At 44.1% G+C, this 24,939-nt stretch overlaps 1 protein-coding gene across 2 annotated transcripts in view; it reads left to right on the top strand.

The window, feature by feature from the left end:
* BACH2 (BTB domain and CNC homolog 2) overlaps positions 1–24,939 on the top strand; it is a 353,470-nt gene that overhangs the window by 312,685 nt on the left and 15,846 nt on the right. For both annotated transcript variants that reach the window (XM_049654004.1, XM_049654005.1), the window contains exon 5: positions 20,133–21,722. In XM_049654004.1, the coding sequence (XP_049509961.1) occupies positions 20,133–21,722 (1,590 nt within the window). The remainder of the gene's footprint in view (positions 1–20,132; positions 21,723–24,939) is intronic.

Raw genomic sequence — 24,939 nt, 5'->3', positions numbered from 1 at the left:
CAAGAGACCTTAATTAACATGTCCCAAGGTCAGCTCCTAAGTCAAGGAGCCTGGATAGAAGCCTAGGCAGCCTGACTCCAGGGTCCATATTCTTCTTTTTTTTTTTTTTTTAAGACATTTATTCTTTCACAGTTCTGGAGGCTATAGGGTAGTCTTAATCCTTTGCCTCAGAAAACTCATTAAAGATGCAGGCGTCTGTGTTTTTAGCAGGTGGAAAACTGAGGCCCAGGTGACACACCAGTCTGCTGTAGATTGGAGACAGCCAGTATCTCCATCTCTTTTTTTTTTTTTTAATGTTTATTTATTTTTGAGAGACAGAGAGATCACAAATGGGAGAGGGGCGGAGAGGCAGACACAGAATGAGAAGCAGCCCCCAAGCTCTGACCTGTCAGCACAGAGCCCAATGTGGGGCTCAATCCCACGAACTTGAGATCACAACCTGAGCCAAAGTCAGAGGCTTAACCAACTGAGCCACCCAGGTGCCCCAGTATCTCCGTCTCTTGTCTATAGTTTTCCTATACCACACGGAAGTCACCAAGAGCCTAACAATAGAAATTTGCCTGTATGCAAGAAATAATGAAAAAGATGCTGAAAAAAATTGAAATATAAAATGATAGCAAAGAGAAAATACTTGAAATGTAAATAAATTTTTGTTCTTCTCTCTTCCCATTGATGATTCTTCAATTCATGCCACTTGATCAAATAAACATCTTAATATCTAGATCATCTTGACTTACATAAGGACTTGCCTTTGTCTGGGGCCTCTGTTTTGAGGCATAAGGTGTTTAAGAAACTGGCTATAGAGACTTTATAATAAGCCAGTATGGGGGCACCTGGATGGCTCAGTCGGTTAAGCATCTGACTTCAGCTCAGGTCATGGTCTCGTGGTTTGTGAGTTCAAGCCCCATGTTGGGCTCTGTGCTGACAGCTGGGAGCCTGGAGCCTGCTTCGCAATCTGTGTCTCCCTCTCTCTCTGCCCCTCCCCTGCTCATGCTCTGTCTCTGTCTCTTAAAAAATAAACATTAAAAAAAATTTTTTATGATAACTCAGTATGGTAACAGAATAATGGCCCTCCAAAGATGTCCATGTCGTGATCCCCCAAAACCTGTGAGTATGTTACCTTATATGACAAAGGGGAGTTTGCACAAATGATTAAGTTAAGGATCTTGAGATGGGGAGATTATCCCGGATTATCGGTTGGGTACAATGTAATCACAAGATTGTTTATAGGAGGAAAACAGGAGGGTCAGAGTCAAAAAGTCTACTCTGAAGTTTGAGGTCCACTCAAGGGGTGATGGAAGAAGTTTCTAGAGGCCCAGGTAGAAATCCTTGCCACAGAAATGGTTGGTTGCTCCACAATTAGTATAAAAATCAATGAACAGGTGCTGGGAGGAAGGTTGCTTTTTCTCCATCTCTGACAAGCTATTTTCAGCAAGTCTTCTCATTGTATTAGTTCATCTATCTTCCATTCATCTTTCTTTTAAAATGAAAAGAACTCCTCACATTCTGTGGGAACTTCCACCTCTTTCTCACTGCCAGGCCAGAATGATTTATTGGGCAAGTTTGCTGTTCTTAAAAATCCTACATCATGCGGTGGGTAAAACAACTGACTGTCATCAATGATTGTGTTCCCTTAAAGAAAGCTCCAGGCTATAGAATTCTGATCCACTTCCTCCTTAATAAGTTATGACTCTGAATCCCAAACTATGTTGGTTTCTCCTCTGAATCTTTACATAATTCCTATCATAACAGTCATGTGGTAAGGTGTCCCCAATGGACAACTGGAACCCTCCTTTCACCAATATCCAGGCTATGGCTTTGGTTGGTTGGTTGGTTGGTTGGTTGGTTGGTTAGAAGCAGGGTGGCCCTTCGTATATGATTCTTAGTCTTGAGTTGACCTGTGCTCTCACACATCGGCAGCTAATGCCCCTAACAGTCTCTCTAATCTGTCTCCACCTCCCTTCCACCGCCACTACCCACATTCAGGCTGCAGCTGGATGCCTGGACCTCTGTGACTAACATGCCCCCTGCCCAGGTTGTCCCCAGATGTGGTTAGAGTAATTTCCCCAGTACTCCTGCTTGGCAGACTCCAATGGCTCTCCATTGCCAACCAGCCTCCTCAGTGTGACATAGACCAGCTTTCCTGCCTGCCCCCCTGCTCACCTCTCTAGTGTCACTGGAGTCACCCAGCACCCCACTACAGCTGGACTCCTGCCTCACTGCTCTGCATGCTGGATCCTCTCAGGTGTCTTTGCATCTTCCTTTTCTTCCACGTGCAACACCAGTTCCCACCAAATACCTGGCTAATCCTCACTTGGGCTTCAGCTTATATCTTACTTCCTCAGAGTTAGATTGCCCTTCTGCCAGCACCTGTACTTGCTCTGTTGCAGCTCTTATGCTGTGCTGGAATTACCTGTTGACTTGTCTCTGTCCCATCAGCCTAGAACATCTCAGACTAGGCACCCTTTCTTCCTTATTCACTGTTTTACCTTCCCAGCACCTAAGACTCCATAGAACCATGGGAGGTGGTCAATATGTGTTTGTTAAGGGAATAAAGTGAGCTGTACCCTACATTGCAAAGATGGTCACCAGCAGCATCCTGTATAGTGAATTCCTTGGGGCGGGGGCGGGGGGGAATGCCTGGTCTCACTACCTTGTACTGGGTGACACAGACTCCAAACTTAACCCAGCTAAGTACTGCAATGTAACTGAGATTAACTGGTCTCTACATGAGGTTGCACACTTGCCATTTTGATGCATTGCTCCCATATCACTGTGTGGTGAAGGTGAACTAAAATGACTAGGGAAGGTAGCTAAATAAATAAAGTGTTATTAACTGCTGACAGACTTAGCCATTCATAAAGTAATGTTATGATCGAAGACAACAAGAATAAATCTAATGGCCTTTTAGGTCGGCATTCAATATAATCAGCTAAAGATTTCTTCTATGTGATGAACAAATAAGAGGTCTCAAATCCCCCCACTTCTTACCCCTAAAAAGTATACCATTCAGATTCTGCATATATTTTTTGAGGCAATTTGCTTCTCCTTGCCTTGCTCTCTTTCTGTGACTTGCCCTGCAATCCAGATATATAAATATCTTGTGTTCTTGTGCTCCCTCTCCTGGTCTTTTCTGTCTTTCAGCAAGACCATGTTCCTAGAATTGGGCATCCCCCCAGGTGGGGGCTTGGCATGTTAACAAAGAAGCTAACCAGCACTGCAGGGCTTGTTGTAAGATCCATGGGGGACCAGAAACAGAGTCACTTCTTTGTTGTTTGCAGTCCAGCTTGACTAAGTGAAAAAGTACCATACTGGCACAGAAGACAAACGTGCCTGGCATCCTTTTTTGAGAAATGAAATGCTCTCCAGAAAAAAAAAAAAAAAACATAATAAAAAGCACTTGATAGTACATTTTTGAAAATATTCCTCCCTAGAGATGTACAGATGCATGTAGGATGTGCCCTATCAGTGAACAGTGCTAATTACCTAATTATCTGGTCAGGTGCAATAAAAACCCTTTTGACATTCTGTTCCTTCCATAAGCCAGATACAGTGTTCTGGTATCTGCTCTGTGACCGTGGTGAGGGGCACACCATATTCTCTACCCACCCAGAGTAAGAACGTAGAAGGTCTTCACAGCTGGCTGAGGCGGTGCTTCACATCAGGGGCACAGGGCTGGGAACAGGGCAGTGCAAGGTCCTGCCACAGAGCTCACAGGACGACACTCCGGACTTTACCTGGCCTCCTTGGCTCCTAGCATCCCCTGGAGCTACCTTTGAACTCTGACCCTGCCCACATCTTTCTGTCATTGCAATTGCTTCTTAGGCACTTCATAATTTTACCCATTTACCTTATATTCTTTTTTTTTCCCATTTGACTTTCTAAAATAGCTTCCCTGCTAAATATGTCATTTCTCCTACTTTAGTGTAAAAGAGGATTTTGCTTTTGCTTTTTCTCAAGCCGATCTAGAAGAGCACACACCCCCAAATCTTAAATTTCTGTTATTCTAACTTAGTATGCCAAGGAGGAACCAGTTTTGCTCAACCACTGAACACATCCAGCCTTCGTTTTCAAACCAGCTTCCAGTCTTGTTCCCTCTGTCCTGCCACTCCTGCAGCGATGGTGTCTGTGTCCTCTCCTGAAGCCCCATCTGTTGTGTTCTACAGTTTTCTCCTGTGTACTGTCGGCCTCTTCCCGATGGATTATTTCTTTTTCTACCATGATGCTCCCTTTTATGAGGTGCTTTTGAAGTTTCACTTAGATGGAGTGGAGGGCACTGGTTTCTCTTGGGTAGGGAAGAGTGTTAAATCCTAGGCGCTCCTTTCCTAGAAGAAGGCTATGGGGCTGTTTTTGACAGGACCACAGTATTTGGAGGGCAAAGGTTGACTGACTCACATGGGTCTGGTGCTCTCCCATCTTCCTTCCTGCTCCCATCCAATCTTAGTGCCCTTTGACAGCCCATGCGCACCCCTCTTCTCTCAAAGTCTGTGGCACAAGAGTTTCAACAGTGTAGAGTTTAGCATTTAATTGTTCTCCAGTTGTGGATAATACATTGTGAGCTTCTCCAAGGAAAACTATCCTTTTTTGCTTCTTTGAAGTTCATCTCAGCACCCAACATAGCAAATGCTCAAGTAAACGTTTTTGGATTGATTATTTAGTGGCATTTTGGTTGTTCAAGATGCCTAGTATATACACAGAACTACTCATAGCCCTAGCACTTCTCTGCGATCTGATGATTTCCTATTAATTAACCTTTTTTGAATAGTATACCATCTGATTGACATGAAAATGTGAATTTTTGTTAATCCTTCTTTGTAATATTGTTGCCTTCTAGAAAAAGTAACCAACTTGGGGTGCCGGGGTGGCTCAGTTGGTTAAGCATCTGACTTTGGCTCAGGTCATGATCTCGCAGTTTGTGAGTTCAAGCCCCACATCGGGTTCTGTGCTGACAGCTCAGAGCCTGGAGCCTGCTTCAGATTCTGTGTCTCCTTCTCTCTCTCTTTTCCTCCCCCACTTGTGCTCTGTCTCTCTGTCAATCAAAAATAAATAAAATATTAAAAAAATAATTTTTTAAAACAAAAAAAAGTAACCAACTCATCTTCATAATGCAGATATTTAACAAATTTTATTAGAGTACATGTAGATGATATATGGAAAGTATAAGACTTAGTATTTCACTTACAGGAATTTCTTTTTTTTATATTTAAATTTTTCTTTTACTTTTATTCATTTTTGAGAGGCAGAGAGAGACAGAGCATGAACAGAGGGAGACACAGAATCTAAAACAGGCTCCAGGTACTTAGCTGTCAGCACAGAGCCTGATGCAGGGCTCAAACTCATGAACTGCGAGATCATGACCTGAACCAAAGTCACTCAACCTATTGAGCCACCCAGGTGCCCCTCTTTTTTTTTTTTTTTCTTTTTTTTTTTTTTAGTGATTGGTCATATGGATCCTTTATTTTTTCTTATTTACTTTTTTTTTTTTTAAGTAGGCTCCATGCCCATTGTGGGGATTGACCTCACAACCCTGAGATTAAGAGTCATATGCTCTACCAACTAAGCCAGCCAGGTGCCCTGACTTTCAGGGATTTCTAATCAAGATAGGCACAATGGAACATTTAGATAACAATGCAAAATAGCACTTGTGTGATGAAATGCCAGGACTGGTTATCTATAATCAACAGCTATTATCCAAGTTGGGGCAAATGGGGTCCAGTTAAATTGCCACCTCCTGTGCAAGGGTTTGTCCTGGCCATTACATTCCATATTGATGGACAGCCCCACCTCTGTCCTTCACAGCTATCATAGGTACAGTTGGAACTGGCAAAACAAAGTGAAGAATGCATCCAGTGAGCACAGCCTGAGCACATGCTAGACGGCAAGAGAAAGGCTGGCATTCTGGCTCAAGAAGACAACTGGAAATGAGACTGGAAGGGGAATCAGTCTGGGAAAAATCTGGAAACCAGACAGAAGAGGATAAAGTTTGCTCTCTAAAGCAGGGGGGTTGCTGTTTAAAACAAAGTCCCTGTCAGGAACATTCTCCCAAAGACTCTTCAGCCTCCCTCCCTATGATTGATGATTCAGAGGGATCTTGGAGGTGCAGGGGACAGGAGAGATCGTATCAACAGAGAGGAGAGGTTTTTTTTCCTTTTGCTTTGAGTCTCAGTATTTTTAACACAATGGTCACCTAGAGATTCTTAAGCCCTTGTCTCCTACACTTGGTAAGGAAAGAAATGACAATGCCGTCCAGACACCTGCTAGCTTAGTTGGGGTTTTCAAAGCAACACCACTCTGTAATGTGCTGTGGATGGGCTGTAATTATGCAAGGAAACCAAAGGGCTTGTTTTCTATTAGGGTTTTTTAGGTTTCTGACTTCCAACTTCAGTGACTGAACTTCCATCAAAATACTGGCACACCCCCGGGTACTGTAGATGCCTTAACTCACTTCTTTGCTTCAGGAGTAGTTTGATTAGCCCAAACCAAGAACACCTGGTGTGGAGACGTGGGTATTTGTCAAAACCCAAAAGTTCCTTTTTAAGAGCGTTTGGCTATCTTTATTCATAGTAGGAAAGGTGTTTTCCTAGTTAGGAGATGTAAGTAAGGAGGTCTTTCATAACAGCTCCAAGCCACATTCAAAATAGATGTCCCAGAACAGACTCCTCCATGGTGCACATTCTAGATGCAACTATGACTTAGTTCCTTTTCTCACCATCCCCCAAGTTAGCATGAAAAGTGTGTTTCGGCCCCACAGAAACTGGACACGACCGACCAGACGCTATGGGAACTTTCTGCCTCACCTGCTTCAGCAGCAGCACTGCCAGAAATGACAGCATTGTCAAAAACAGGACCATCCCTTCGTGCCCAGTCGTCTGAAGTCCCAAACATGCTGCTCTTCTCAGCAAAGGCCTGCTCCCTGTCCTCTTTGATGTCATTTGCCAACCGGGCAACCTAGTGTCCCAGGGAAGACTGTGGAAGGCTGCAGGGCAAGAGCCCAACACATCAGGCAAAAAATGCACCGTGGCCACAGAGATGGACCGAATTGGTTCCCTCTTCATTCTCTTCCCTGATGGCAGGAATCACATATAGAAAAGATCCGAATTTGAGGGGATGGAGGGGAGGTGGCTGAGTGACAAACCTGACTTCAGGCTCCTATGCAGGAGTGTGGGTGTTGTGTCGTACAGTCTCTGCAGCCCGGACAGCTATAGAGCTGTGCTTTCTATCTGCTAGTCCCATAGCTCCAGGGCAGTCACTGTCCAATTCCCATATGGGGGTTTGTGTTGATGGCCACTGGTTAAATGCTCCCAGAGCACAGATGGTGCCTGCATTGCATCAGCATTAACTCTTCTCCATTGGCAGAGCCCATTGTAGAAACAGGAGAAGGGAGGAAAAATCAGTGTACGGTCCCTTTGGCGGAAAGTCTGGTTTCCATATATGCATTAGCCCTGATGTATGCATTAACCCTGAGCCTCAGTTAACCCAGTCAGTGTGTCTCAGCTTCTGTTATATGGTGGTTAGTTAAAAAGGACTTAGATGGGGGCGCCCGGGTGGCTCAGTTGGTTGAGCGTCTGACTTTGTCTCAGGTCATGATCTCACGGTGAGTTCACCGTGAGTTCAAGCTCCGCGTCGGGCTCTGTGCTGACAGCTCAGAGCCTGGAGCCTGCTTTGGATTCTGTGTCTCCCTCTCTCTCCGCCCTTCCCCCGCTCATGCTCTGTCTCTCTCTCTCTCTCTCTCTCTCTCTGTCAAAAATAAACATTAAAAAAAATTTTTTTTTAAAAAGACTTAGATGAAGGAAACTAAAGATTGTAGAAATACTATTACTGTTGTTGTATAAACCATGCCCATAAGGCAAAATCCACAGCTTTGTCCCTTCTGTAAGCCACAGTAACACCCCCTTCCGTTGCAAAGGCAGTGAAGAAGGCATTGAGAAAATGATATACATCTTTTAGAATTTTTAATGTTTGTGTCTCAAAAGCCCTCCAAGTATATGATTTCTTCAGCATGTCCTGGTTTATTCCTATTTTGCAAATGAAAGGGGGGAAATGGCAGCAGAGTGTCTCATGTTGTCAGGATCAAATTACCTTCCTCACTCAAGATCAGTGGTCCTCTCTTGTTGGCACTGGGTCCTCATGGCTACTGGAGTATTCATGGGGTATAAACCCATTTGTGCCAGTAGTCAAGTAACAAATAACATTTTCCATAAGAAGCGTGTGATCTGTCACTATTTCAGTTTTGATTTCAGATGGAAAATATGACTTCAGGTTTTGAAGAAAAAAAAATCCCTAACTGGGGTTGACAAATGTCTTCAAATATGTGATGGATTGTCATGTGAAGGAAGGACTCAAACCGTCTGCTTGCCCTGGTGGGCATTACTAGGGTTAGCTCAGTTCAGTTCAACTAATAGTTATAAAGCACCTGCAGTGCCCAAGGCTCATGCTTTAACCTGAAGGTGCTCAGAGAAGGAGGGAGATGAATATCCAGCTAAACTTGTGACATCAATTATTGCAGAAACAAGGAGGTTTGACATTGATGTGAAAGTGTGAAGTATCTGGTGAATCACTGGATAAACCAAGGAGAAGGGGAAGACAGAAGAAATACTTAAAGTCTCCAATGTCTATGCATCAATGGGCGAAGTAGAAGTAATTAAAAATTTGAACTGGAGATTACTGCCAGGGTGGTAAATAGAATTTCTTAGTAACCTAATGAGCAAAAGGATATCACATTGAGATAGGGCTGTGAGAAGGAACTCCATGTTTATAAAATTAGAGCAAAGGAGAAGCATGATGCAGAACTTCAACTATATGAATAGTTACCAGAATTCTCTTCTAAGAAGAGAATACTGAGTACTTATTGATTTGCCATACCTTCCAGAGGGTAGAGAGTACAAGAGTAGAATTGCTATTTTGGTCCAATACTGACCAACTAAAAGGAATTGATGGGAGCACATATGAGAGGATCCATAAAAGAAAGAGATATGATCTTAGAGAACATGATAGTCAAAGAGTGCATTTTGCACAGTCTGAAATATTTCAAGACCTTTCCTTTATTACAAAAGGAAAACCCAACATGAAATTTGCCATCTTAACCATTTTTAAGTGAACTCTACTAAAGTCCATCAAACATTCACCTTACTTAAAAAAATGTTCACATTGCTATGAAACACATCTCCAGAACTCTTGTCATCTTGCATATCTGAAACTCTGTACCCATTAAACAATAATCACCCCTTTTCTCCTTGACCCCAGCCCCTGATAACCACCATTCTATTTTCTGTATCTATGAATTTTACTACATTAGATAACCTCATATAAGTGGAATCATACAGTATTTGTCTTTTTGTGACTGGCTTATTGCACTTAGCATAATGACCTCAACGTTTATCCATGCTATAGTATGTGACAGGCTTTCTTTCCTTTTTAAAACTGCAATATTCCTTTGTATTTGTATACCATATTTTGGTTTTCTGTTCATCCCCTGATGGGCATGTGGGTTTAAACCGACAAGGAAAATAATTATATGTTTCTGTTTAGAATAAGAAGGCAAGGAAAACAACAGCTGCTCCATGGGGCTCACCATTTTACTCTTGAGGACGGTAAAGGGTCTAGAGTTACCTCCATATTGTGTTTCAAGGAGAATGTCTATGAGATGGAAAAATAAGAAAAACTTGAAGAAGTAAATGTAAACCCCAGGTAGATGAATATTAAGAAAACACCCAAGGGACACCTGGGTGGCTCAGTTGGTTGAGTGTCTGACTCTTGATTTTGGCTCAGGTCATGATCTCACAGTTTGTGGGTTCGAGCCCCATGTCAATCTCTGCACTGACGGTGCAGAGCCTGCTTGGGATTCTCTCTCTCCCTCTCTCTCTCTCCCTCTCCCCCACTCACTATGCCTGTCTCTTTCTCTCAAAAATAAATAGTCTGCTTCGAAAGGAAGAAAGACCCACACTCCCAATGTGGATGAAGTAAAACCCTCAAACTACAGAGAAAAAAAAAATCAGACATGATATGGTACAGCTTGTTATGGTCAAAGAATTGCAGAACCTAGAAAAGCATCAGAAGTCTGGAGATCAGAAAATGACATAATTTTTAAAAAGGGGAAGAAAGTGGATCTTTAAAAAATTGAGCAATTTGTATCAAGAATAATTTATCTGGACAATAAATCTGAATATCTAGACAAGTATATACTCGGGTCAAAAAAATCAATTTTGCAACATTAAGATGGACGCAGGTTTTATACTGAAAAAAAAGCTCAGAGATGTTCATTGAGAGCACCACAAGTAATAAGTGACAATGAAATCTTAGCCTTCCTTGGAAATAGGATCTGAACTGAGGGAGGTAATAGTTCTGTCCTCTCTACCAGTGACTGGAGTATTTACTCAGTCCAGATACTCTGCTGGGGATGTGGTCAAACTCAAGATGGTCCAAAGGAGAGCAGTGAGGAGGGTATCAGGGCTCATAACTGGTTAGATTTCCAGGATGAGAATTTTGGCTTGATATGAGGAACCATTAGAAGGCTCTGATGAGGGACTAAACCTCTCACCATTGGAAGACTTAAAAAAGGTTTTGTGTTTTTTGGTTGAAGACTGAGCGGCTGATGGTTGGTTTGAAATCACTAGAAGGGTTGAGGAGGTGAAACCAAACCCTGACTCAAGAAAATTCTGGTCGAGGAAGGTCATTGGTTTTTTGAATGGGGAAAAGGTCATTTTAAATGGAAATTAGGTAATTTTTTTAAAATCTCCTTTCAAAAAATAATTTTCTGTTGGAGGCGGTTTTTCAAATGAAACTATAAACCTAGATGCAAGTTTTGTGACTTTATTACCAGTGAGTGGGATGCTTTTCACTTTCATTTTACACTGAAAAATGTAAAAAGTTACTATTTTATACCTATTTTAGGATCTATACTTATACTGAAATTCAATTTTTTGTAAATTATTCCATGAACTTCATTATGTAATCTTTCAGAAGGGAGATTTCCTGTTTTCATTGTATACTTTTAGAGTAAGTATGAATACAGTACCTTATATTTGTATCACGTGTAAATTTTGCTTGTCACTTACCTGAGAAATATATCCATGCACACCTGAATAAGAAAATAATTAAGGCCTCACATGAAGGAGGTGAGAAGAAGGGGTGAACCACCCAGCTGAAATGAAGGTTCCACAGGGTCAAGGTGTTGCCAGTTCTAAGAAAAGATAGTAATGAATATTTGTTTCCCCTTCTCTGTTCATCAACTCTAAGATAACCAAAGAAATACCTAAAGGGCAGTTTTAGCTGTTACATAGTCCCATGATGATTCTGAGCTGACTGACACAGATAGGGGACATACCACTTTCTCTCTAAACATCAGTTTTATCAGTTGCCTTTCTAATTTGGAACCCAGCTTTGGTGCCACGTGGATCCTCATGAGAAAGGCATTCCTGCATTGATATTTTCCAGATTCCAAGGACTGATACTGAGCGCAGCCTGCTAGTTTTATCAAATTCCTATGTGATAAAAGGGCTTCCCAGAACTTACTGAGTTTCACTGGGCAAGAGAGGAACATAGCAATTGTCTTCATTCTTCAAGAGAAATCTAGGCCCTGAATCTGAATAACGTGAATGACAATAGAACCAAGTGTGAGATTCACCCTTCTTCATAGCCCAGGCAGTACCACTAAGTTGTCCAGATTCCTTTGAATAAGCTACATACAACTGAATTACAAAATTTACAACAATGTCTTTCCATATGAAATACCATTTCTTTTCTAGTTCACTTCAGAGAAACAGCAACAGATAGGAAAGGAGCACGAGAGTTGAACTCTCTAATCAGAATACTTGAGTTCAACTCTGGCTGACCAGCTGTGTGACTTTGGGAAAATCCCTTCACCTTTCTGGGCTTTCTGGGCTTCACCTTTTTTGGCTTCCTTGTCTGTAAAGTGGATGAGGATTGAGTCAGGGAAACAGAAACCATGCCAGGTGTTTCAAACAGAGGGGATATAAAACAAGGAATTGGTTACACAGGTGTTGGAAAACTGGAAGAACAGAAAGGGGAAGAGAATTAACTCAGTGATTAATTATTATAGGAAGCAGCTACCAGTCCTAGGGCCAGAGGGGATAAAAGAGACCTAGAAGCCTGGAGAAGCACCTGATGCCTCGGGAGCTGCACCTGTGGAGGAGACAGCCCTTACCCAAAACTCCTGCAGGGAGTCGAGGAGGCAGCCTCCCCAGTACTCACCACCAAGGAAGGAAAGAGAACAAGAAATAGAAGGAACCACAGCTTCTTTCCTCCCACCTTCTGACATCCCATCAGTGCCCCCTATTGACAGAGTCCAATAATAAGTCAACCACCCAAAGAAGCCTAAAAAACATAGCATTACAGAGGGGAACATAAAAAGAGTTGGCATGAGGCTGAGGGACAATAGTAAATAAGCAGTGTATGAGTTTATAATGTCAGACTAAAAGTAAACTGAATCGTAGAAGTCAAAGTTAGTAGTTGATCAGAAATATTTATATTTTCCTGTTTGTATTAAAGTAATATTACTTTAATATACAGATGGAGATGGGGCACCTGGGTGGCTCAGTCAGTTAAGCAACCGACTCTTGATCTCAGCTCAGGTCATGATCTCATGGTTTGCTAGTTCAAGCCCCGCATCAGGCTATACACTGTCAGTGCGGAGCCTGCTTGGGATTCACTCTCTCCCTCTCTCTGTCCTTCCCCTGCTCTCTCTCTCTCTCTCTCTCTCTCTCTCTCAAAATAAATAAACTTTTTTAAAAAATGCATAGATGGAGATAGATTGATGGATGGATAGATAAATAGATAGATACATAGATTTAGTTCTGAGCTGAGCAATTTCTGAATAACTTTCATGAAAGTTTTTCTAATTAAAAACAAGTTTATGTTTAGGAAAAACTATAAGATATATGTTTCTGCAAACCCTTGTGACAGCAATAGATCTAGTGAAAATGTAGGTAATTGTAGGATCCTTCCTCAAGAGTTCCCAGGAATTAATTTCAGGAAGTCTGTGTGAACACACTCAAGTTTGAGATCATAACTCTCAATGATAGGGACTCATAGAGTCTCATATGAGAGGACTCAAGTCAGGTCTTTGTTCACTGAACCTACCTGACTTCCCCTTTTCTAAAAAAAAAACAATCAAAAAGTACCTTAGTAGGCTGACCATGCATTTCAGTCCAAGATATCTATGATCCTGCCAGTGACTGCTGACCTATGCTGCTGACCCCAGTAGGCATGCCGGCTAGCCTTTGGAGTTTAACTCAGGTAGAGTTCCATTGTTTGGATACCATCCCCTCCCCCCCCCCCCCCCCCCCCCCCCCACCCCCCGGTGAAATCAGGGAGCCTATTTCAACTGCAGGGGACAGGGTGTGTGTGTGTGTGTGTGTGTGTGTGTGTGTGTGTGTGTTGACAGGGCCGTATTCATGGGCACACAAGCTGTGCAGTTGCAAAGAGCCCCATGCTCAGGAGGACCCTATACTGTTCCTGAAAATCATGATGTAGCCAGTTTGGGTGGTGGAGTGGAGGAGGGCAGTTGTGAACAGAGACCCAAGAAAGGCCTCACAGATAAAGTGGCGTTGGAGGAGGAGCCGGAAGGAGATGATGGAGCGAGCCATGCCATTCTTTGATTTACTCTGATAAACTGAAGCTCAGCCTTCAACATTTGAGGCAAAGGCACCTTTTCCAGGAAGGCTTACACTGATGCCCTTAGCAGTTTCTGCCGCCAGCTTGGTCTTCCCTTAGCACCCTTTAAATACTTGCTGTTGCATACTTAAATTACATTGTGGCATTTGTATTAAACATCTGTCTCCTTGGTCACCCTCTTAGCTCCTTGGCGAAAGCAACTGTTTTTATTCATTTTTGTAATAAGAGCAACAATAATAGTTGTTAATGCCAGACCCTGTCCCAGAGGGGTTTTATTGCAAAACAGGAACTGTTGGTATCCCTGTGTTCCAGTTGGAGAAACTGAAGAACAGAAAGGTTAAGTAACCAGCCCAAGTTACCCAGCTGGTACATAGTAGAGCTAGGATTTGAATCCCAGAAAGCTGGTTCCTTCAGGGCTCTCACAGTACACAGTGAGTGCCCAGTAATGGTTGGTGAATGAATGATTGAATGAAAAACTTAACAAAAAATAGGAAGTGAATAAATGACCAAGTAGAGAACCTCAGGGGCAGATTTACAAATAGGAGAGGAATTTTATATTGTGGCTACAGACCCAAAAATCAAGCCTGCAGAGGAGAGAAAAGACACTTTATTTTATGCTTTTAAGCCACATTTACTAGCACAGATAATTACTTTCTTTAGAGAAAAAAGACAATTATGTACTTGTAAATCAAGTTAAATGTTTATTTTTGTGTGTGTTGTTCCTTTAGGAATGGAAACAAGATTGCTTTCTTTGGCTCTGTCTTTAGCTACATTAATACTAAAATGACCAGAAGCTTTGTTGAAAGAGTGGAGTTAATTAATTTAACAAATACATCCAGAATATAGTATGCTTGTATAGCATGCTGCTTTGGGGAGGAAAGTATGATAATATGGATATTGATTATAGAAAATTAAGATTAGAAGTAAGTGATGCCTCATCACTAAATCAGTCTTCATCCTGCACCATGGTATCAGTGCAGTGTGGGGGTGGAAAGGAAGAGGAGTTGTCACCAGTGTTGTTGGTTTCGTTGTTGTTGTTGTTGAAGTAGGCTCCGTGCACAGCATGGAGCCCAACACGGGGCTTGAACTCATGACCCTGAGATCAAGACCTGAGCTGAGTTGAAGAGTCAGACACTTAACTGACTGAGCCACCCAGGCACCCCACCAGTGTTGTTTTCTTTCACAAGTGCCTTGCTGTAAGAGATCCAGCCTCATCAGGGAAGTATACATGGTGTTGCTGAAGGTAAAAGATTCCGTGTTTTGTGAGACTGTCATTAAGCAGCCTTGAGAGAAAACAGTCCTGAGATCTCCGCAGCCTGCGGCAAATGAGCTCAGTGCCCTAACAGTGTGTATATACTGCCAGAACCAACTGAAAAGACCTTGAACACATGGCTTAAGTAGAGAATGCTGGTCCAAGCCTCGTTAAAACTCCCAAACCCCGTTTTCCATATACACCTGAAGCCCAACTGCCGGATCCCTGTAGTAATCCAGAGCAGTGAAACTGTTACATGTTTCCGTTCAGGAGCTCTGTCCAGCAGCAGTCAGGGTGGGTCCTGAGAGCGAGCTCTACAAGCAGCGCCCGGACGTGCCTTTGCCAGCTGAGTCGCCATCAGCTCCTCCTCCTTCATCAGTAGCATAGAGAGGACTCATCAGAACCCATGGGAACAAAAGGTCAAGGGTCATAGTTTCAGTGGGCCACATTTTCAACACATTATCCTCCTGTGGACTCACACCAGGCACAGGAGTTTGGTAGTGTGACCTTGTTTCAAAGGCTCAGAGGTCAATGCCACTTGCCTTGTGTGTGCCAACCGCTGGAGAAGGTCATCACCTGCTGGGGAGCAACCAGAGGACAAAAGGGTATCACTTCCTGACCTCTTGTACGTCTTAGTTCTACATGGCACATTCCATTCTTCCCCCAATGTGTGACCCAGTGTCATCTATACTGGACTGTACATTATGGGACCAGGCAGTTACATACTTAAGTGTGGTAGAAAAATACTCTTCAAAACAATCCAACCAAAATATTTCATTCAGAATGCAAGACTGTTATCCCAGGTGTCCATAATATTGTATTTTGCACTTGTTTATCATTCCTTTAGGCCGTTCCCGACCAGTGAATTTTAGCCTAGATGTGTCTGCTTCCCTGAGAGCAGTGGAACACAGTCCATTACCATCAGTGAAATGGAACTGGTTTGCTATTTCTAGTCACTTCATTCCGCTTTAACTTTATGATCATTACCTTTTTAAATAACATTTTTATGGGTCATTAGTTTTGTGTGTGATTCTCCACTTCCCACCCTTTCTTATTTTTTCCCATTATCAGAGCCTTACTTATTAAAAACAGAAAGTAAATCACAACACAGACTTGTGATCACAGTTTCATAGACACACAGCTTTACATTGGTACCTGGATATTTTGCTTTCTGAGTACAGTGAGTGAGTTTAGACAACTCCTGAAAATGGGAAGACGGTGCAAGCTACCAATGATGGAGGCTAAACGCAGTATTTAGAAAGCCTCTGCGTGTTTAGCACTGGCCTGCACGTGTGATGAGCACTTGCTTTCTGTTTTGTGTGTCTAGAGTTATTGCAGCTGGCCTGAAGTGACCAGAGATGGGCTCCTGGGACAGACACCAGGCATTTTGGAAGGTACCCATTGTATCAAAGCAACTTCTATTTTTAAAATTTTTTGTTTAATGTTTATTTATTACTTTGAGAGAGAGAGAAAGTGTGCAAGCAGGGGAGGGGCAGAGAGAGAGACAGACAGACAGGATCTGAAGCAGGCTCCAGACTCTGAGCTGTCATGCAGAGCCTGACGCGGGGCTCAGACTCACAGATTGTGAGATCATGACCTGACCCACGCAGTCAGACACTTAACCGACTGAGCCACCCAGGCACCCCTATCAAAGCAACTCTTGACCGAGAATGGATATAGGGCAATTTCACTGCATTCCAGGTGTCCTGCTTATGAGTGTTCAGGGGATCCCCACAGACCTCAGCAGTCACCTTCTCTCCTTAACTGGTCGGGATTTCTCAATTGACAAGTAATCATGTAATCTTGTGATAGTCTTTCCATTGTTGACTGATGTTGTTACATAGTAATCAACTTTCCATTGTCAAGGTATATCTACAAAGCTAAACTGTAGGTTTCTTAAGCACAGGGCCTAGTCTTGTACTTACCAATATTCCTCATAGCACTTGGGTTGGAATCCCAGCTCTGTGACCTTGAACAAATTCCTTCACCTCTCTGCGTCTCAGTTTCCTTGTCTACAAAATAGAGGCAGCCATGCCTGCCTTGCAGGGCATTATGAGAACCCTAGCCTGCTGCTGGACACTAGGAGGTACTTGGTACATGGTAACTCTGACTCACTAGACAAAGCCTTGCACACAGAAGCTGAGTAAAATTCAGCAAAATTGAATATGACAAAGCAAGATTTAAACTCATGGGGGAGGAGCTAGTTACAGACTCTTGAAATTTCATGCTGAGGACACCATTTCCTCTGACCTTGAACTTAAATGACAGTTTACAATCCTGTTTTCAATCATGACCTTTTGTGACTGTATGATGATCATTTCAAGCTCATCACGTCTCCTAAGACCAAAAGGATCAGCCATCTGATTTGGGATGTGGAGACTGTTCATTGACATCCTCAGTCCCATGCATACATTTAAGCATCAGCTTGTCCCTGCATGGAGAGGCTTTCTCCAGCTCCTTGTAGCCATGTGGCAGGTGGTGATACCGGGACTCATCTAATGATCCCCAGGGGTGTTCCTGGTTTCTCTAAGAATTTTCTTTAAAAGCATCCATAGTGGGGGACAGTGGCAGGACTTACTGAAACCAATGGCATGAAAATAAAAAAGAAATGGCAATAAGGGAGAAGGACTATATAAAAAATATAAATGATACTGATGTGAGTTTCCCTATTTTCCATATTCTGAGCACATCTACCAAAACTTGAGACGTGTATTATCCATTCAGCAACTGGCACATTCCCTGGGAGCAGAGCAGAAAATGCTGCCTTATGAAGGGGTCAACTCTACCTTGATCATGCCATTCTTCTCTTTGTGGTGAAGTCCTGTTACAGTGAAGAAATGGGTCATGTGACATTCATCGCCTCCTTTGGTTACTTTTAAATATGTACTTCCTTGCCTTGCACTCCCTTTGAAAGGTTCCTGGAGGAAATATAGTAGGTACGTTTGCTGAGTCTATTACCATGTCAGCTTAGTAGGACACAAGGGTAGGTCAGAGAAGCTCCTTCTCAATAGTAGTACTAGGAGATAGGACAAATAAGGACTGTTGCCTACCTTTGATCGGCTGGTTGGTGTGGTTTATTGGTTCACACAGTGTCTTGCTCCAAAAGTAATTTGAGACAACACTCAGCACACAGTCTGTGCTCTTACCTTCTGTACCTGTAATTGTATGTTAGGGGCCCAGCTAGACTTATGACATTCTGGTAATATACAAGCTTTTACCAGGTGTTTACTATGTTAGACACCCTAATTAGATGCAGAGTTATTAAGAGAAATGAAGCAATCCCTGATCTGAAGGAGCTTGCTGTCTTATGGTAGAAACAGACCCAATAAAGTATAATAAAAGTGAGATGGCAATGATTGTCCTTGTGGAACTATAACGTGGGTCTAGCGGTCATGTTTTGTTGTTGTTGTTGTTGTTGTGTGTGTGTGTGTGTGTGTGTGTGTGTGTGTGTATTCACTAAATATCTTGGGACTCATTATCTGACAGATTTTTTTTTTTAATTTGGAATTTTATTTCAGGTCCTTCAAAACTATTAATAATTAAGTTCTCGGGGTGCCTGGGTGGCTCAGTTTGTTAAGCATCCAACTTTGGCTCAGGTCATAATCTCAGGATTCGTGAGTTGGAGCCCCACGTCAGTCTCTGTGCTGACAGCTGGAGCCTGAAGTCTGCTTCAGATTCTGTGTCTTCCTCCCTCTCTCTGCCTCTCTCCTCCTCGCATTCTGTCTCCCTCTCTCTCTTAAAAATAAATATTAAAAAAAAATTTAATAAAAAAATTAAATCCCATTCAGTTATATATCTAAGAAATTTCCCTTACTGGAAAGAATGCAGGATATAAAAATCAGTGCTGCCCTGGACAACCCAGGACATCTCCTCACTCTGGCAATGGGGCTGAGAGGCTCATATCACTTGTTCTAAGACGTTGGAGATTGCTCCCAGAGAAGCTGATGTCCAAGTTGAATATTGAACAAGGGATTGAGTCCTCACCAGAGTTTTGGCTCTGTGTGCTGCAGTGAGTTCAGTACACAAGGAAGTCAGCTACAGAACTTGCCAATTCAACTTGCTCTGCACTTATTCCCTTAGCAGACATCTTTCAATCACTGTTACTACAGCTTCCAGCAAGGACCCCATGATTACTGCGTCCATTTGACTTGTACACATGATCTGTAGACCTGCCTCTCCTTGCTATGGGGTCAGCAGCACTTGCAGGAACCTAGAAGATGCATGTAGGTTTCGCATGTAGGGTGAGAAAGCCTTCCCTGAACACCAGCTAGTTTGACCCACTTCCATCTGAAAAAACAGTTTGCCTTAGGCCATGCGTTTCTAATTGCTGAAGTCAATCTCTGTGATGGGTGTGTGCGCATACGCAAAACTGTGCGTAAATAGCACATTTTCAATCTATAAAATGTAAAGAAATGAGGAGCACCTGACAGTAGGCTGAGCCTCTGAAGATTTGTCGGGAAAGAAGACAGCTGCATGGCAAAGCGGCTGCTTATGATTAGGAAAGGAATAGCCCGTGTCCTGGGCCACTCAGCAAACTTCAACCATTTAAATGACAGCTGATTTGTTTAGCTCTGTAACCCCCATTCTTTATGGGCCAGGAGTTGAGTTCTTGTTGAGAACACCACTTCAGATTGTCATTATCTCTGGTATCATTGCAAGATCAGGTATGACATGATGACTGAAAAGTCCCAGCCAGAAACCGTGATGAATGAGAAAGAAATTGCTTTAATGCCACTTTGTAACTTTTTAAGTGAGGGAACACTGTTCTTCACCCCCTGTAGACTTTCGGTTTTTAACAGGCCATATTGCCAGTTTTGCAGTTGACAAGGAAAGTCTGTTGCTCTCTTTGGCTCAAGTGATCAGCAAGTGTCACAGCACTCCTTATGTAGAATGGCTCTCCACAGCACTGACAGGGAGGGAAATTAATAGGCTTCCCATTGTTACCGTGCATTTTTGCCAGGATATTTCATTAGCGTAAACACTGAACCCCTTGTCATCTTGTTTAGCCACTTGACCCTGGTGATTTTCAATTCTGTGTGCCAGGTGATGAAGTGGAGCCCAGGCGTGCACGAGACAGGCACTAATTATTGGAAGCAGAATCATTGCTGACCCAGTACGAGATTAACTGCTCCTTTGCAGTCTTTATTCTGGGACATTAGCACTGTCTGGTTATCTTGCTTCAGTTGAGGGATTCGGGACAATAGCGGTGCTGATGGTAACGTCGGCAATTTCCCTGTTTGTTTTGCAGGTCACGGCCAGGGGCTTCGGGCCGCTGTTACAGTTTGCCTACACCGCCAAGCTATTACTCAGCAGAGAAAACATCCGCGAGGTCATCCGCTGCGCCGAGTTCCTGCGCATGCATAACCTGGAGGACTCCTGCTTCAGCTTCCTGCAGACCCAGCTCCTGAACAGCGAGGATGGCCTGTTCGTGTGCCGAAAGGACGCTGCGTGCCCCCGCGCGCACGAGGACCGTGAGAACTCCGCGGGGGAGGAGGAGGAGGAAGAGGAGGAGACGATGGACTCGGACACGGCCAAGGTGGCTTGCTCCAGGGACCAGATGCTTGCAGACCCCATCAGCTTTGAGGCTGCTGCCATCCCAGTAGCAGAGAAGGAAGAAGCTTTGCTGCCCGAGTCCGATGTGCCGCCCGACAGCAAGGAGAACTCCGAGAAGGACGCGTTAAGGCAGTACCCCAGATACAAGAAATACCAGCTTGCATGTACCAAGAATGTCTATAATGCATCATCACACAGTACCTCAGGTTTTGCAAGCACATTCAGTGAAGATAACTCTGGCAACAGCCTCAAGCCGGGGCTTGCCATGGGGCAGATTAAAAGTGAGCCGCCCAGTGAAGAGAACGAGGAAGAGAGCATCGCGCTCTGCCTGTCCGGAGATGAGCCTGACATCAAGGACAGAGCGGGGGACGTGGAAATGGACCGGAAACAGCCCAGCCCTGCCCCCGCCCCCGCCCCCCCTGCCGGGGCCACCTGCCTGGAGAGATCCGGGAGTGTGTCCTCCCCCTCCTGCTTAAGGTCTCTGTTCATAACAAAAAGTGTGGAGTTGTCTGGCCTGCCCGGTACCTCTCAGCAGCACTTTGCCAGGAGTTCAGCGTGCCCTTTTGACAAGGGGATCACTCAGGGTGACCTTAAAACTGACTACACCCCTTTCCCAGGGAGTTACGGACAGCCCCACCTGGGCCAGAAGGACGTGTCCAACTTCACCATGGGGTCGCCCCTCAAGGGGCCTGGGTTGGAGGCTCTCTGTAAACAGGAAGGAGAGCTGGACCGGAGAAGTGTGATCTTCTCCTCGAGCGCTTGTGACCAAGTGAGCACTGCGGTGCATTCATATACTGGGGTAAGCAGTTTGGACAAAGACCTCTCTGAGCCGGTGCCAAAGGGTCTGTGGGTGGGGGCTGGCCAGTCCCTCCCCAGCTCACAGGCCTACTCCCACGGTGGGCTGATGGCTGACCATTTGCCAGGAAGGATACGGCCCAACACTAGCTGCCCGGTGCCAATCAAAGTCTGCCCTCGCTCGCCCCCCTTGGAGACCAGGACCAGGACCTCCAGCTCGTGCTCTTCCTATTCCTACGCAGAGGACGGGAGTGGGGGCTCACCCTGCAGCCTCCCTCTCTGTGAGTTCTCCTCCTCGCCCTGTTCCCAGGGAGCCAGATTCCTTGCCACAGAACATCAGGAACCAGGCCTGATGGGAGATGGAATGTACAACCAAGTCCGACCCCAAATTAAATGTGAGCAGTCTTATGGAACCAACTCCAGCGACGAATCCGGATCGTTCTCGGAAGCAGACAGTGAGTCGTGTCCTGTGCAGGACAGGGGCCAGGAGGTAGGGAACCCGCATAAATTCAAGCATGTGGTCCACTCTTGCGGTCCTTTACCTGGACTCTACCTGCTGCCCCACCACTCCCAGATTAAAGGTCCCAGTAAAGGGACTGCCTCCCCCATCCACAGAGGCAGGATGCTTCAGAGTCATTCCAAATTAACCACTTTTGTCCTAGAAGGCACTTGAAATTTGATGTAGATCTCAGTACTCAACAAACAGAGGCAAGCTGCTCAGAAAAAAAAAAAAAAAAAATGTTAAGTATAATGCATGAAAGCTTGAGATATTCAGATCTCCCCCTTCTACCTCCCTTTCTCCTTCTCCATCTGCTTTGAAAGGATACCATAGTCCTCAGCCTCATCTTCGTCCTGCACCCCATCAGTGTGAAAGAAAATACAGAATCGCTTTCAAAACTGACTGATTGACACTAGACAGACCCTCAGTAACAGGTGCTCTCCCAGCACCCTTTAAGTTTTCCTTGTCAACAGGAGACCCTGGGACCATCCCTTGTCCACTGGTGAGCAGCGGACAGCTCACCATCCATCCTGGTCCCAGGGTCACCGCAGAAGCACCCTAGTCAGTCACACATAACTGAGTAACATACCCTTTCCCAAACTCCCCACAAATGACAAGAAGTCTTATTGAGGAGTAGTGGAGTTGAGGACCAGTCTCTGCCCACCCGGAAAGCAGAGTGCTTTATAGATAAAAATTCCCAAGGCTCCATCTGTCTTACCAATGCTGGAGGATGGAGCCACATCACAACACCAGCCACATCGTAGGCAAGACTCACGTGGCTAAGGAGAGAAAAGAATAGACACCCCGTACGTTCCCCTTTCCCGCCATAACCTGAGAGGCCCCTGCAAAGGTCTGAGGGAGCCCGTGTCATGATCTAGCACTGTCTGGCTGATTGACAAGGAACCAACCTGAGACTGCCACCCAGGTCTCAGACCTGCCTCGGGAGCAGCAGCGTGAGCAAACCCAGTGAGAAGTCCCTCTTCAGAGCTGCTTATCTGAAAGCCACAGGAGGAAATGAAGCATGGTCCTCATTAGGCCAGTGCCCTCGGTTCGCGTCTGCACTCCCTGGATATGAGCCCCTAGTAGAGCAGGGATGTTAACCCAACCAGACAGCAGAAATGCCACACGGGGTGAGGGGCCTTTTCACAGAGCCACGTGCGGCTTATTCAGCCTCTGCGAGATTGGCAAGGAGCACATGAGGTTTTAGTTAGGGCATGTTTTGAAAATAGATCCCAAAGCTCCCTGTGCCAACTGCAGAGATGCCCTGTGGTCACTTCCTCGTCCTGCTAGCTAGCCTGGTCCCTGCTCTTCTGTTACTGCCTGGGAAAAATGGAGAAAGACAGAAACATACTGAAAGGATTTAATTTTGCTAAAAATTAGAAAGGAAATGTAGATGGGAACTCTTCCTGTCTGAATGCACCTATCCCCTCAGGTTTGGGGTGGAGGATTGTGCCTGTGCCCCTGACCTGAGAGGACTGAGTTCTTGTGAAAACAGGGAAACCTTATGCTCTCTCTTCCCTCACTCATTTCTTTCTCTGATCATAACCGAGGTGAGGTTTTCTTTTTTCCCCTGACATTGTTCATAAATGCCCCTGCTGCAGAAGCCTGGTCACTGGGTCCAGTTCATCAGCAGAATGATGTATCTTGCCAAGGATTGGTGTCTCGAGAAAAGGACAAATGTCTTTGTCTTTGATGCTCCCTTAAGGGGAGCCCCACCGTGAAGCTAAAAGGGTATGTTGTCCTGACATTTGCATATGTTCTAGGAACTGTCAGTTTCTGATAATCTCCTTTTGTCTCTCTCATGTCCCAAAAGAGAGTTTAAAGTCACTTCTTCAAATCAAATGCCACCAACAAGAGCACATGTATTTTTCCTGGGTGTTTGGGCCACATCACTTGTCTGCCTTTAGAACTTCGCAGCTCTAAATGAATCAATCAAAAGGATGATTCATTCAACCTATAAAATATCATGAACAGGATTAGTGTCCCCTTGAAAAATACCACCGCTAGGGGCGCTTGGGTGGCTCAGTTGGTTAAGTGTCTGATTCTTGATCTCAGCTCAGGTCATGATCTCATGGTTCAAGAGATCAAGCCCTGCGTGGATCTGTGCCCTGACAGTGTGGAGCCTGCTTGGGATTCTCTCTTTCCCCTTCTCTCTCTGCCTCACCCCCGTTCATGCTCTATCCTCTCTCTCAAATTAAATAAACTTTATTTTAAAAAAAGAAAAATACCACCGCCTTAAAAACATTTTTATTTTTACTTGTCCAAAAAATAATAATAGATTATTTGCATTTCTAAACACTGAAAGAAGAAACCTTTACCAAAACTCCATTTCAGGAATCACATCTAGTCCCTCTCAGAAGGGCATTTTAGATAGGGTTGTTAGAGTACAGCTAAAGTTTTTCCCAATTTGACATTTTGGTTTTCCTAGAATAGAGATTAGGTCTCAGGGACTCAGCAGGACTGCGTCTCTTTGAGTTAATAACTAGCTTCCAGGAGTTACTTTGACCCCAGTGGAAGTGTGTTCCCCAGTAATAACATTGAAGGTAAATCTGTCATACGCAATGTGAATTGTAACTCGTTTTCCTGAACTGAACTGATCCAGAAGAGGCCAACATCTATTGGTCTGATTTTGCCCTGATCTGCTCTGGTGAGATGTCCAGGTGACTTCCCTTCTAGTTGAGCCCCAAGGAGACACCTCAGTCAGAAACCAAACAAAGAGTTCTCACCTCCGGCCAGCCACCTGTCCAGTGCTTCAGTCTGACGGGCCAGGCTCCTTCCCAGCCTCTCTTCCTTCACCTCTGCAAGGAGCCAAAAATGATAGATCAGAAGAAAAGTATTAGCACTCCTTATAACCTGTAAGGTGTTCTAGTTATGCCGTCTCATCGACACAGACTTCTCTCATCCTTTCTGTCTCCAGCTTTGAAGAAAGCTCAAATTAGCACAACATTGTCCTTTCTCAACCACCATCTTTTAAAATTACTTTCTTTTTTGAAATAATCAAACGCAGCATGCCCAGGCCCTAACATACCAAATTTAACAGGCTTTCTCTGTGCCTATAACAGGATACAAACACATATTCCTGTCTCTAGGGGTTTTATTTTAATGGCATTTACTGTATAATTACTCAGCAATTTGCTTTTCTCACAGAGCTATCTACTATGTATGCGCCTCTACGTCAATCACATAGGGTTAAAACATACTTCTTTAA

The sequence above is a fragment of the Panthera uncia genome (genome assembly GCF_023721935.1).
Source record: "Panthera uncia isolate 11264 chromosome B2 unlocalized genomic scaffold, Puncia_PCG_1.0 HiC_scaffold_24, whole genome shotgun sequence".
Classification (NCBI taxonomy): Eukaryota; Metazoa; Chordata; class Mammalia; order Carnivora; family Felidae; genus Panthera; species Panthera uncia.
This window is presented reverse-complemented; position numbering and strand designations above follow the sequence as displayed.